Here is a 13559-nt window from a genome sequence, read left to right as displayed (position 1 = left end):
ATTCATAAATATATAAGAGTATAGGAATAATCTATTTTTTTATTCGTATTTCGAAAATTTAATTTTATTTAAAATACTTTTTAGTCATAATTAATCATAATCTTAATCAAAACTTGCAAAAATTATGCAATCTCTGATTTTAACATCGGCAACAACAAGAATTACTTCGTCAATGAGATTAATTATACAATTATCATATCAAATGTAAGCAAACAGTGTTGAAAACAGAAAGATATAAACAAGAGTGTTAGAGACGGAGAGTAAGAATACATATATATGTATCTGCTAAGAATGAAAGTCGAAGAGTTCGAGCAATGTCAAGGTGTCGGGCGAAACCTTCCGTACAGTCAGTCGATTATCGTTCGAAACGAAAGAAGGGGAAGGTTCGGTGGTCGAGGAAAGGTCGGTTAACTGGTTGGTTGGTTGGATGGTTGATTCGTTGGTTGGTTGGCTGCTTGGTTGCTTGACTGTACTCACTTATTTACGTCATTGGAAAGAGAGAGATGGAACATAGCGGAGCTTATCGATTTTCAAGTCGCTGAGGAAAACGTCTACGTGCTTGGCTATGCATATATACATTTACATTTTGATCATTTCCTTTTATAAAACGCATTTTTATAAAACATTGTTTGCAAATAAAGTTTTCGTACAACACAGTCTAAGAATTGCCACGGCACTCGTAGAATTCGATAGAATATAATACATAAAATCAGAATGTCATTGTATGACAGTAAAAATGAGAAAGAGTGAACTTCAAATTTTTTGAACAGGCGAGAGTTTTCTCTTCGTTCTTTTTATAGTATTATCGTCATCATTATATTATTTTATTTCGATTATTATTTTGAATGGAAATATGCCAAAGAAAAAAAAAGAAAAACAGGGTAGAAGAATTTTTAGAGTAAATTAGAATTTTTGCGGTAGAATTTATAAAATTATATATACATACATGTGTGTGTGTGTGTGTATGTGTGTGTACGTACACACGCACACACACACACGTGTTGCATAAGCGTTCGACTTTAGAAAAAAAAAACGTGTTGAGTTATTCGGAGCGTGTTACAAGCGTAACGAGTCCACCTTGGGAAATCAGCGCGAATTTCGAGTCAACTTTCGAGCAGAGTTTGCTCTCCTTTCGAGAACTGATATTACCACGAGTTCCTGTGAACTTTTCGAGAAGAGAGACATAGAGACGTGTCGGTATATACGTACATATATGCATACATACGCTCTGTAATTATCTCGTAGCTTTCATCGCCATGTTATTTCGCCCAGAAATTCACATCCTTTTTTTTTCCTTTTTTTACTCTCAACCCAAACGATAAAAAATGTTAACCGAGAATTCAGATTTTTAAACAGCACGGAAAATATATCTCTCATGCGATTAAAACTATCATCCCGATTTTTCATCGAGATTATACTTTGCTTACAAAAAAGAAAAAGAAAATGTCATCAATAAATCAAGACTGAAATATTTCGAATTTTGTTAAAACTAATCGTAGCTTTTGATTTCTTTAATAGGACGAGAATTTAAGAAATAGGATCATTTCGTTGATCGTAGATCGTAATTCGTTAAATAGAAAACATATACTTCGAAAGACAAATTACCTTAATTTTTACCATCCCAATTGGCATAAAGATAATATTGCATATTTTCTCTAAAATTTATAAAATTTCTTTGTTGTTTGTTGATAAATATAATATAATATTCTTAAAGCAAGAGATAATGAAGTTTTAATATTTCTCGTGATAAAGAAAAAAAAAAAAATTAATTATTCGCTTCTCTATTAAAAAGAAATTATATTCTCCGCTGCTTTCTCTTCTTATTTAATTGAGGATTAATTTATAAAGAAGGAAAATTGAAGTTTTAAATATTCTCATGATAGAAAAAAATAAGGAAGATAAACTCATCATTAGTTTCTCGTTTTTATTAAAAGGAAAATATAATTTCTATTTTTTCGGATAAGATAAATTAATCGTTTCTATTTATTCGGTCGATATTTTTATTAATTAATAATAAATATTGACGTAAAATAAATTATCAATATGTATGAACATTTTGTTCGATATAAATAATTAAGTATTAGGATTAAATCACATATTACATATTGACATTTTATTATAAATACTGATCACTTATTTAAAGTATTGCTCAAATAAATATTCTAGTATCGTTTATTAACTTATTCGAAACTTTCTGTATTTATCCGTATCATTTTATTTCGAATGAAAATAAATTGAATTCAAAGTTCGTCTCGATTAAAAATCACACTGATCTGAAGTTAAAGAGTGGGCGGTGTCTTGGGGCCAGTTTGTATCCCCGTCGTTTCTCTTTTTCGAGTTATTTCGGTAATTGGAACGTTTGGTTGATGTGCTCGCATATGTGCAATCTTAACCTAAATTTCACACCTGCCGATCGTTGAGTAGAACGAGATTAGCGAGAAAACGATTAGGTTGAAAATTTATGAAGAAATTCCATTAAGAATCCATTTCTGAATTGAATAGTACAAGAGGCGATAATGAGAAAACGAGTTAAAAAAAAAAAAAAAAGAAAAAAAAAGAAAGAAAAAAGAAACCGACTCGAAAAAAAAAATTGTGATCGATCGATAATAAATGCATCTCAAAACCTATGTATATTTATTCGTATATAGAAATGTAACTTCGTTAAAAGTTAATAACCGGTATAGTGTAGAAATTTTTACATTTTTTTTTTTCTACTCGTTCTTTTCATTTCTTCTTTTTATCTTTTTACGTGGTCATGCAGTCGTTTCAATTTACTATAAACAGAAAAAAAAATAATATTATAATAATTATTATTATTAGTATATAATGTAAAAGATCGATTGCATGATGCCAACCGCAGATAATCTATAATAGATCCAACCGATCAATCGAGTAGCGCCAAGCGATAGTTTTCCCCCTATACACCCCCACCCGAAGAGAAGCAGGAAGAAGGAGCGTTGACGTGGATACTCTCGATAGATATCAATTGAAGAAAGACATGTAAATAAAAGTCTACGGAAATGGCGACAGGGATTGGAAGTAAACAGTTCTGCAATATCCCATTTGATATACGAGGTAAATCGTTCTTCGTGTACATACATACATAACTTGTCCGACATTGTAGGCTAAACAGGTCCACAGTCGCGACGAGTACGAAACCATGGTGTCTCGTGGCCCCGTGCTGTTTTTTATATTCTTTTTTTTTCTTTTCTTAACTCTAGAAAACGTGTTTTGACATCGTGATATTATCATTCAACGACCGACAAATTGCATACGTGGATGTGCACATATGTGTGTCGAGTGGATGCGTGGGTAGTAATCAGAGTGATATACTAAATCAATATTATCAATGCCAGCTCGTTGATTATGATGCAGTATCGAATAGTATCCAAGTCGTAAAATATCGAAAATATCGATATACCATTTGCTTTTATAAAAGTATCGATCATTCTATTAAAATTGTAAGTTTTGTCTCGTAAATTTTTCTTCGTTGAGTCTCCAGAATCCATTCTTCTCGTTTATTCCTGTAGTACTCTAGTAGTCTCGAGTACTTTGGTATTCAAAATTAGATTAAATATCATTATTATATTCAATTGAGATTATTAATACCCTTTTGCGAATTGAGCACTCCTTTGTTATATATAAATTATAGATCAATTGTAAGCAATATTAAGTATTTCTTTAGTCTATTGCAACTGAATAAATCGGAATGATTCATTCAGTCGTCACCGGATTTCCTGTTTAGATATATAGTACGTACGTACAAATAGATATAAATAATAATTTTTTTCTTCTTCTTCTTCTTCTTATCACATCATCGACGGCATCCGCCGTGAAAAGAGTCGTTCTTTTTCCTAAACGAGAACAAATCGGCCAGTGCACTAATTTCCATTCATTTCTAAATAATTGGACGTGTTGTGATTCGAACGATTCTCGCAAAAAAATATTTTAAAAATAAATAGTAATATATATTTATATATAATTGTATATAAAAACAATAAATTATTATTATTATTATTATTGTTATTATTATTATTGTTATTATTATTGCAAAATACAGGAGATGTGTATTGCAATAATATGGAATCGGTAATATAAAATAAAGTTAGAAATAAAGTTCGGAAATGGTCAATCGTCAAAATATCGATCCATATATATCTCCACATGCATCGTATAGATACATACATACGTAAACTAATCGTTTTACATAATATCGAACATTTGTATTATATTACATAGAATCGATTGAATAAACTAGTCTCTTCGAATAACTTCAATGTCGTTTAGTCAAATAAAAATCTTAATGCAAAATTCTTAGACTAAGATAAATGATCACATTCATAAAACATACTTTGTCAATGTTTATCGTTTATCAAAAAAGATCATGATCAAATCATTCGTTTGAAATATACGAACGATAACCCACATATGTTTTTGCGTCATAACGATTTTATCAATATATGCGTGTCGATTGAATTCAATAGAAACAGTGATCGCGTATTAACGCATCTCATTCGTACTACACTCACTGATAATAATTATCTATAGCAATGCTCTTTCGTATTGTATAGAGAACGATCGTTACGTAGATACGATAGAAAATGAAATGAAACGTTAAAGGAAAGCACGTTAGACTTGGCCATTAAACGGTTGCAACATTCATCTTTTTTTCAATATATGTATTCCCTTTTTTCATTATCGTCGGCATATTATTGATCAAAGAATAATTTTAAACCAACGCCCCTACTAGAATCTATCATTAGATTTTTTTGATATTAATCACAGTCTTGCAAAAAAAAGAGGACAAAAAAGGAGAGAAAAAAGATCTATTTTATAGTCATTGTTATTTTTTTTCTTTTTTCTTCGTCTTATCGATTCTCAGAAAAAAAAAAGAAAAAGAAAAAAGAGGAAAAAAATTACATCTCGTAAATATTACAACGATCGATTTTTTTTTTTATTATCCTGATTCACAACAATTTGTTATAGAATAATGACATATTCACACGGCTCGTAATACTCGAAATTCGTGTAATTCACATACGTGATTTACGTCTGGTTAGCGTAAACTTTACCTTCGCGGACAATCGATTAAACTCGTCAAGCAGACGGTGAGCTAACAATAGTTTAAAATCGATTCACAGATTTTGCTTCAATCCCACTCAAATCTTTGTTACGTCACTTCGGTCACAGTTTAGTTTCGGTCATTCTTTATATCACACATATTTATTCATACTATCAATCTGATTATACATATTCTGTGAAGATGGAGAGCTTGAAGCTTAAGGATGATCGAAAAGATAGAAAATTTTCTTTGCCTATAGAAAAAAGATTGAAAGTTGAAAATCGAATCACACGTTTCAATAGAGTTCCCATTCCGATTTTAAGATTATCATATGTGATTTAAATATAGATCTATTTCGTCCTCGACGAAATAATTTTTTCTTTTTCTTTTTCTTTTTCTTTTTCCTTCCAAATGAATCGAAATAAAAAAAGAAATCTTTGCGACCTATCTTGAATGTTCTTATTTAACCATTCACAATGGAAACAATAAAAGTGAAGTATTATGTTTTGAATGAATAATTAATTGAATTAAAAACATATATCATACACGTAATATATCTAAACGTTTTCAATGTTTCGGTACATACATATTTATGTATGTACGTACATATTAGACACCCATTTGCCCGCTAGAAATTTGGCAAAAGCTTTGGAACTAGAAATAAACTGTCGAGTTCGTAAATACACCTCCCTTTACGAAATTCCACAACGAATTGTTCTTCGTGAATTAGAAAAGGGAATGATTCGTTCGTTATCCCATTCGTATTTAATTGTTTATTCTGTATGTTCGTCACGAATATGATACATTTTATTACGTTTGTAGCTTAAACGTTCCGAATTGATAAACGGTATAGACACAGATAAACGTAATTTTGAACAATGAAATCTCGACGTTTTAATTGATTTCTATTTATTCGATCAATATATTAAAACAATTTCAATCAGTATTTTACTGATCACATTTAATACAGAAGCTGTCGGTATTTTAGTTAAAATATTTATAAATATAATAATTTGTTAGTATATTATAAATAGTATTTATAATAAACTTGGACGTAACCCTGGCATTTGATTATTTATACTAACCACTTATATTACGTATTGATATTTTAATACTAATACTGACGAAATGAAATTGGTTTTAATTTTATTGCAAGATTTGTATCTTACAAAATCGGTCGATATAAAATTCATACAAATTTTTAATTGCAAGTTTTCGATCAATTTCATATGTTTAACGAAAATAAAATTTAAAAGTAATAAATTATCGTTTCTTCTCTTTTCCTTTCTCTTTTATATACTTTTAAAATGTGATATATTATACGTGTGAAAAAAATTATAATCTAAAAAAAAAAAAAAATTTTTGAAGATCGCGCATATCATTTCTATTTAAGAAAAGGAGGCCATAAGTATAAATAGTTTGTACACCAGTGTAAATAAGATAAATTGACATAACCTCGAGTTACCTTCTTACCAAGTTTAACCTCGACTATCATCAGATCGTGTCGATTAGCATTAATTTTACGCGAAGTATATAATGTTAAACATTATTCGATAACGTTATTATCAATTATCGTTCATAAATATGCTCAACGCATGATTTAATCGGTCTTATATTCTATTTTTACTTGTGTTTTTATAAATACTCACGATAAAATACTTGTAAGAAACTTACTTATAATTACTACGTCGCTGTTAAGAAAAAGAAAAAATTGTCTTGTTTTTATTTTTATTATTGTTGCTTTTAATTATTGGATATACTTCACAGAGCATTCTAATCTTGTTATATTTACTCAAATCTACGAAGTAATTTGTTCGGACTAAAAAAAATGAAAAAGTAAAAAATAAAAAAAAAAAACAAATTATTCTATCTACTGATATCGTTCTAATATTTCTATGATGGATTGTGTATGCACCCTTGCTCATCCCCTCTACACACAACACATGCATACACATATGTACACAGGTTTATGTCTATCATGAGAAAAAAAACAGTTGATAAATTCTGCAAGTTTGACCTATTTTATTCAGTGATCATTATCATATATATTTGATGTGCTTGCACTGATTCACTTGTACAATGACCCTATTAAGTATCCAACGATTACGTCAACGCACCAACTTATACATAATCTATACGATCTATACATATTGAGTGCAAATTTGAAGAGTAATATTGCCGATCTAAGGAAATAAAAAGATTGAACGACAAAAAGAAACCCCAAAGAGATTTTTTCTTTTTTATCATCCCCATCGATCCATCATGATCGTAATATTAATACGATAATTATACTGTATAACATACGCTTAATGAAATGTCCATATTCTTAAGTAAAAGTCATTTTGAACTCGCGTTAATGTTTAACCATCAACGTGCATATATATATATATATATATACACATACAGTGTTCTCAACCAGAAGATCTCGAAGTCGTGTTAAATTCTCTCACGTGAAATTCACAATTAAATGCACGTGACATCGGCTATGAGGAAACATCGAAGACTTCGAATAACTTATTGTCTATCCTGACGACTTCATGGCTGAATTTACGACGAACAATTGCGTAACAAATGTTTCTTACAAATACATACAACATACATATATTGCTGAATCTTATTCTATTGGTATCTAGTATAAAAAGAATTTCTTTTAGAAATTTTTTCCACTCTTCCTCTCTTCCTCTCTCCACCCCTTGCAATGCTTATCACGTAATAGTTTGCAAAAGCGAAAGCTGTGAACGTGATATCAAAAATGAATTATACGAAAGAAGAAATTGGGAACCACTGTGCGTGATCGGTATTACCCAATCAGAGTGTGAACATTTCTCTTTCTTTCTCTTTCTCTATCTCTTTTTCTCTCTTTGTATAGTGCATAATAGACGTAAGGTAAGAAAGTATGTGAACGAGAGAACAAGAGAGAGAGAGAGAGAGATACATGCAAAAGTGCATAGACCAACGAAAAGCCAACCGAACTGAGAAACTCTACGGCTTCGTGCGAACGACTATAAAGACGTGTCTCACTACTCCTAAATATAACCACCGTTTGCCACGGCTATTTCCTACTCGAGATAAACTCGAGCCAAGAGAGCAGAAAATCCTATCCTTTCGCTAGCTATAGCACATAGATTAACACAATGAAATAATACTCGATTATCAAATGATACTTTTCGAATCTTGTTAATTTACCATCATACGACACTAAAACTATCGACAATCCTAATTTTGATAAAAACAATAAGTTACTCTACATTGCTATCCTCCTATGATATTAATAATAAATTTCCATTTACTTGATCAATATTTTTATTAATTAATTCATGCGTTTCGTAAAATTTATAAGTATTTTGTAAAATAAATGATCAATATATATATGAATATTTTGATCAGTGTAAATAATTAAGAGTAGGGATTGCGTCACTTACATTATACGTACTGATACTTTATTATTAATAAGGGTAATGTATTCGAAATATTGATTAAATGTTTTAAAGTACCGAATCAATAAATAGCAGCCTTTTAAAATTTTACAAATTGCATTTCTCTATCGCTCTTTTATCTGTGATTTAATGGCGTATGAACTAATGGTATATGTATGCATAAAATACATGACAAAATTCTCAAGGCCAATCATTGAGGAAATTTATTTTAAATATAAAACATCATGGATCGATCGAGTGCTTCTGATATTAACATTTAAAAATAAAATTCTAAAACTGGATTCTAAATCGTTTTGGCTTCTGAACGAATTACATAATTGAAAAAGTGGTAGTATATAATTTTGGAAAAACGTACGATATAATCAGAAGTAATAATATTTACATAAACCTTTCATTCATTTGCAATGTTTGCCAAATCTAATGTTAAGATCTAGATCTTTGTTAGATCGAATGATCATTACGCTATCGATGTATCATTATAAAAATTACAGAATCTAACAGGCATCCTTAACGAACGATCTCGTTACGTTACCTTTGTATTCGTATTTTCAAACGTAAAAGATCTCATTTATTGTTTCAATTTCAATTCGTATCGCTCATGTACAAATTTTTTTTTCGAATGATCAAGACCAACGTTCTTTGTTCGTGTGTTGTTTTAATGTTCATCGATTCGACATGCGATTAGATATGCGATTACTTTATATATATCACATCTACTACTTGTTAATTATCAAGAAAAAAAATTATCTTTTTATTAAACACCAATAAAGCTATAGTTTTCCGTGTTAGCAGAAAAAATAAAATTAAAATAAAATTTATTGCTTAATGAACAGCATTTGAACTTGAAGAGAACTGGATTACTTGACTACTTTTACTATTTTTTTATTTTTTTAATTCTTATTAAAATTCATCTCCAAACTAAATATGTGAAATTAATCAATATGAAGATATGTAGATAAAAAAAAAAAAAGAAGAGAAAAGAAATGTTCGTCCAATATCTCAAATCTTTCTATATAATATAAAATATTATATTGTATAATTACATTAATATATGATTAACTTAGTAATAATTCAATATAATCGCATAGAAAACAGTAATTATCTTAGCATAATTAAATTATATAATCACGTAATATATGATTATCTAATACAAATTTAATATACAATTATATAATATTCCTTAATACAATTGTATAATATATATACTTCTTTTTTCTAATACAATTATATAATTATACAGGGTATCCCTAATTTTTTTCTCAGTCAAATGATTCATATATCATAAATAATTAGTTGCAAAATATTCACGGTATTTATTCTTACAAACAGATTACTTATTCGATTATAATCAAAAATATAATCATAAAACGATTAGTGATTTATTAAGTTAATCATGGCCTTTGATTAGATAATTCTTATTACTTCTCTTGTTAATTAATTATTTTATTGTTCATCCATTTTCATCAAACTTTTGCTTCTATCCTCAAAATCATTTCATATATATATAACAGAAAAAAAAAATATATATATATATATATATATATATATATATATATATATATAAGAAAACAAAAGGAAGCTTTGTTACCATTACAAAGATTTATTAATAATACTATACAAGCAACTACTAATAACAAATAATATTTAAAGTTGTAAACTTTCTCTTTGATACGATCGTTGATTTGGTCGATAATTAATTAAACGAAGTCGAGTGATAATGAATTGATAACGATACCTATGAAATACATATAGACGTATATACTATTACAGCACGTATTGGATTTTATCCCTCACCCCTTACTTCGTCCAAATAATATTACAAATAGCTCCAAAAGCAATTAATTGTTTGAAACGTTGATTTTTTTATTCTAATCAGATATTATTGATCCGAATTGAAGTTTTATATTATAAGCCAAAGTTTTTTCGGGTTCTAAAGGAAAAAATATTTTGAGCAGAAGTTACTTATTAATTTCTCTTTTCCTTCTTTCCCTATAGAATTACTATCATTATAAAAAAAAATATAGATTCCTATCGAAGAAAAACTGTCCTTGAAATGACGTTGGGATCTTTAATAAAAGTAAAAAAAAAAAAAAAAACGATAAATACAATAATGCAATTATTTCAACTTTGAAATATCGTTTCAATATGCTTTTATCAAAAATGCTGTTTTCTAAATGAAAATTTGTAACTTTTATGTTTCGAATACCCGATATATATTATAATGTAATATTATATTATATTAAATATAACTTGGAATTTTAAATATTAAAAATTTCGTATATGAAATAATAAATAATGTTACATTGATAAAATGAAATAAGATTTAAGAAATATAGATACATACATACATACATAGATATATATATATATACACATATATACATACATACATACATATATATATATATATATACATATACAGAAACGAACGAACGAAGAAAAAAATTTCTATTTTTTCCTTTTTAATTAATATATTTTATTTTATTTTTTGTTTTTTTTTTTTGTTTTCATTTTATTTTTTCCTTGTAGAAGAAGTAGTGTATAAGAAGAAAGACGTTGTGTTAAAGTAAAGAAATATCTCACCAGAGGGTGTTAGGGTTGAGAAGAAGTGTGGCCATTGCACCGTCCAATAGAGACGAACCGATCGAGAGAGACAAGTGAAATACATATGTATCCACGTATATGCATATAGATACATATAATATATATATATATATATATATACACACAGACATTTATACAGGTATCTACGTATGATTTATCTACGTATGTATGTATATATGGTATATAAATGTATGATGTACTCACCCTGAGGCGATGCAGGGAACCGTCTCTCGCAGCGTTGTAGACAATTAGTGCAAAATCCATTTTTTTGTCATGGCGTCTCACGGTATAATGGTCTATCATGATCTTCTCCAGCACACTTTTCTTCTTCTCCTCCTCCTCCTCCTCCTCCTCCTCCACCTCTTCTTCCACAAAGGTTTTCTTACCGAGTTGAATGTTCCTATCTCACTCCTTTAAATGTTCCTTTGTTTTAAAGGTAAGATAGGTTAGTAAGGAAGAAGATGGAAGAAAGAAAGAAAGAAAGAAAGAAAGAAAGAAAGAAAGAGAGAGAAATCGCCGTTTTACAATCGATCCTTTTCTTTCCAAAACTTTCGATACAAAGAATCCGCCCCGTTTTCTTTTATTCTCTTCTCTTAACGGCCGAGAAAATTATCGCGTGTCGATTGAAATATTATGTATTATACCTTGTCCATTCTACACATTAAAACAAAAAAGAAAAAAAGAGAAGGAAAAAAAAACGAAACGGAGTTCAACTTTCCATAGATTTTCGTATATATCGAACGGTTCCTTCGCGATATCGAACGTGACCGAGAGCAACGACGACAACGAATTCGCTCGCCATACGTACGTAAGAACGAAATTTTATTCCGTGCGAATAAAGATAACGGATTTCTCTTAGCGTAACGTGAGATTCGGACGACTCCTTCGTCGTCTACTTTCGTTCCTATCGCGACCGCACGTCTCTTCGTATAACTGTACAGATGTCGCTACTGACTGCCCCTACTCGACGGCAGACCAACGACGACTAAACCACTCTCGAGCGGCTTGCTCGAATCGATCGTCGTTTCTTTTAAACTCGTCGTGTTCTCTCTTTCTCTCTCTCTCTCTTTCTCTCTCAAATTATCTTCATATACCTAACTCTTTCTTTCCGCTTCGATCCGTGACGTTCTTGTTTTCGCTCTCTCCTCGTCTTAATCGTTTCAACGAATAGCATTTGTCTCGCTCTCGCGCATGCGTTTTTTCACGAATGTCGCTCGATCTCTCTATCCTCGTTTCCCCCACTCCTTTTCCTATCAACCCCTTCCTTTCTTCAACGAACTGCTAACTATCGACGTTCTTTGTATCGTCGCGCGTGTATCTACCGTTTTCGTATCTGATTTTACTTTCTTTCCGACCGACCGATCGACACAGACATCGTCACCGACACCGACAACGCATCGACCCATCTCGTAATTCTTCCTATCTCCACCAGATCGCTCCACTTAACGATCCTTCGCTCGCAGTATCACACCTCGAACGCAAGAGGGCAATCTAGTTTACACATTCAATGACGAAGATAACGAACTTTTTTTTCAACGAAATTTCAATTTTCGAGTTTCGATCTTCTTATCGTTCAGTTCGTCGACTATCTCGTTTAGTTTCTCACTTTGTTCAAGTTCACCGTGTGGATTTAATAACGTCCAAGGTTAAACATCGCGTATTACGCACGATTACCATTTAAAAAATTAGAAATTTATCGAGTCGGATGAATGTTTGAAGGTAATTTAAAAACACTTGATGTTGAGGTTATGATTCGTAGTTTTCAAATGTCGTTTGGTTAGAATATGCCAGCATTGATCTTTTTCAAGAAACATCGATTTAAAAAATCTGTTTATCCGAAATTGTCTGGAACGGAATAAAACTGTATCGCTCAATCGTATCGATCCGTTTAAAATTTCTTCGAGATCGATTCGCGCGTTTCAAATCATTTTCAATTTTCGATTGTTCGATCAGAATGATTTTAACATCATCGCATTTCATTTAAATCCACACGTACAAACACTTCCGTTCGATCTCAGTTCTCCGATTCCACAACTATTATTACATAAATTACGAAAACGTAAATAATACCGAACTGAAATGTGTGAATAGAATTTTTAATAGGACTCCTATCACTGATATACGAATTCCTTGGTTTCATCAAAAACGACACATCGTTCGATTTAACATCGATGCCGTGTCATCGTCATATATCTATATATATACACACACACACACATCTCCCTCACCCATCCCTCTCTCTTTCATTCTATTATATCTCTCTTTCGTCCTCTCCCACAGCTGCACGAGCATTGTAGGAGACGAAAAGTATATGAATGTAGGAGGCAAAGGGGAAAGAGAGAGAGAGAGAGAGAGAAAGAAAAAAGAGAAAAGAAAAAAGAAAAAAGAAGCGAGGCAGAAGGCAGAACGTAGAAAAGGGAGGAGATACTCGTCAAGTCGGTACTCCACCCTCGGCT

At 30.5% G+C, this 13559-nt stretch overlaps 1 protein-coding gene across 3 annotated transcripts in view; it reads right to left on the bottom strand.

The window, feature by feature from the left end:
- LOC122632575 (protein fem-1 homolog CG6966) overlaps window positions 1-12113 on the bottom strand; it is a 39307-nt gene extending 27194 nt beyond the window's left edge. Inside the window, exons 1-2 of one of the 3 annotated variants that reach the window (XM_043819538.1) lie at window positions 11912-12113; window positions 11308-11526 (exon numbers count right to left, since the gene is read on the bottom strand). In XM_043819538.1, the coding sequence (XP_043675473.1) occupies window positions 11308-11406 (99 nt within the window). In that variant the 5' untranslated portion in view covers window positions 11407-11526; window positions 11912-12113. Of the gene's footprint in view, window positions 1-11307 lie in introns of all 3 variants that reach the window. The other 2 variants (XM_043819537.1, XM_043819540.1) reach the window with 2 other exon arrangements.
- Window positions 12114-13559: the final 1446 nt, after the last annotated feature.

Source organism: Vespula pensylvanica, chromosome 10, assembly GCF_014466175.1.
Source record: "Vespula pensylvanica isolate Volc-1 chromosome 10, ASM1446617v1, whole genome shotgun sequence".
In the NCBI taxonomy this organism is placed as follows: Eukaryota; Metazoa; Arthropoda; class Insecta; order Hymenoptera; family Vespidae; genus Vespula; species Vespula pensylvanica.
The sequence above is the reverse complement of the archived record's forward strand: the minus strand, read 5'-3'. Positions and strand labels throughout refer to the sequence as shown.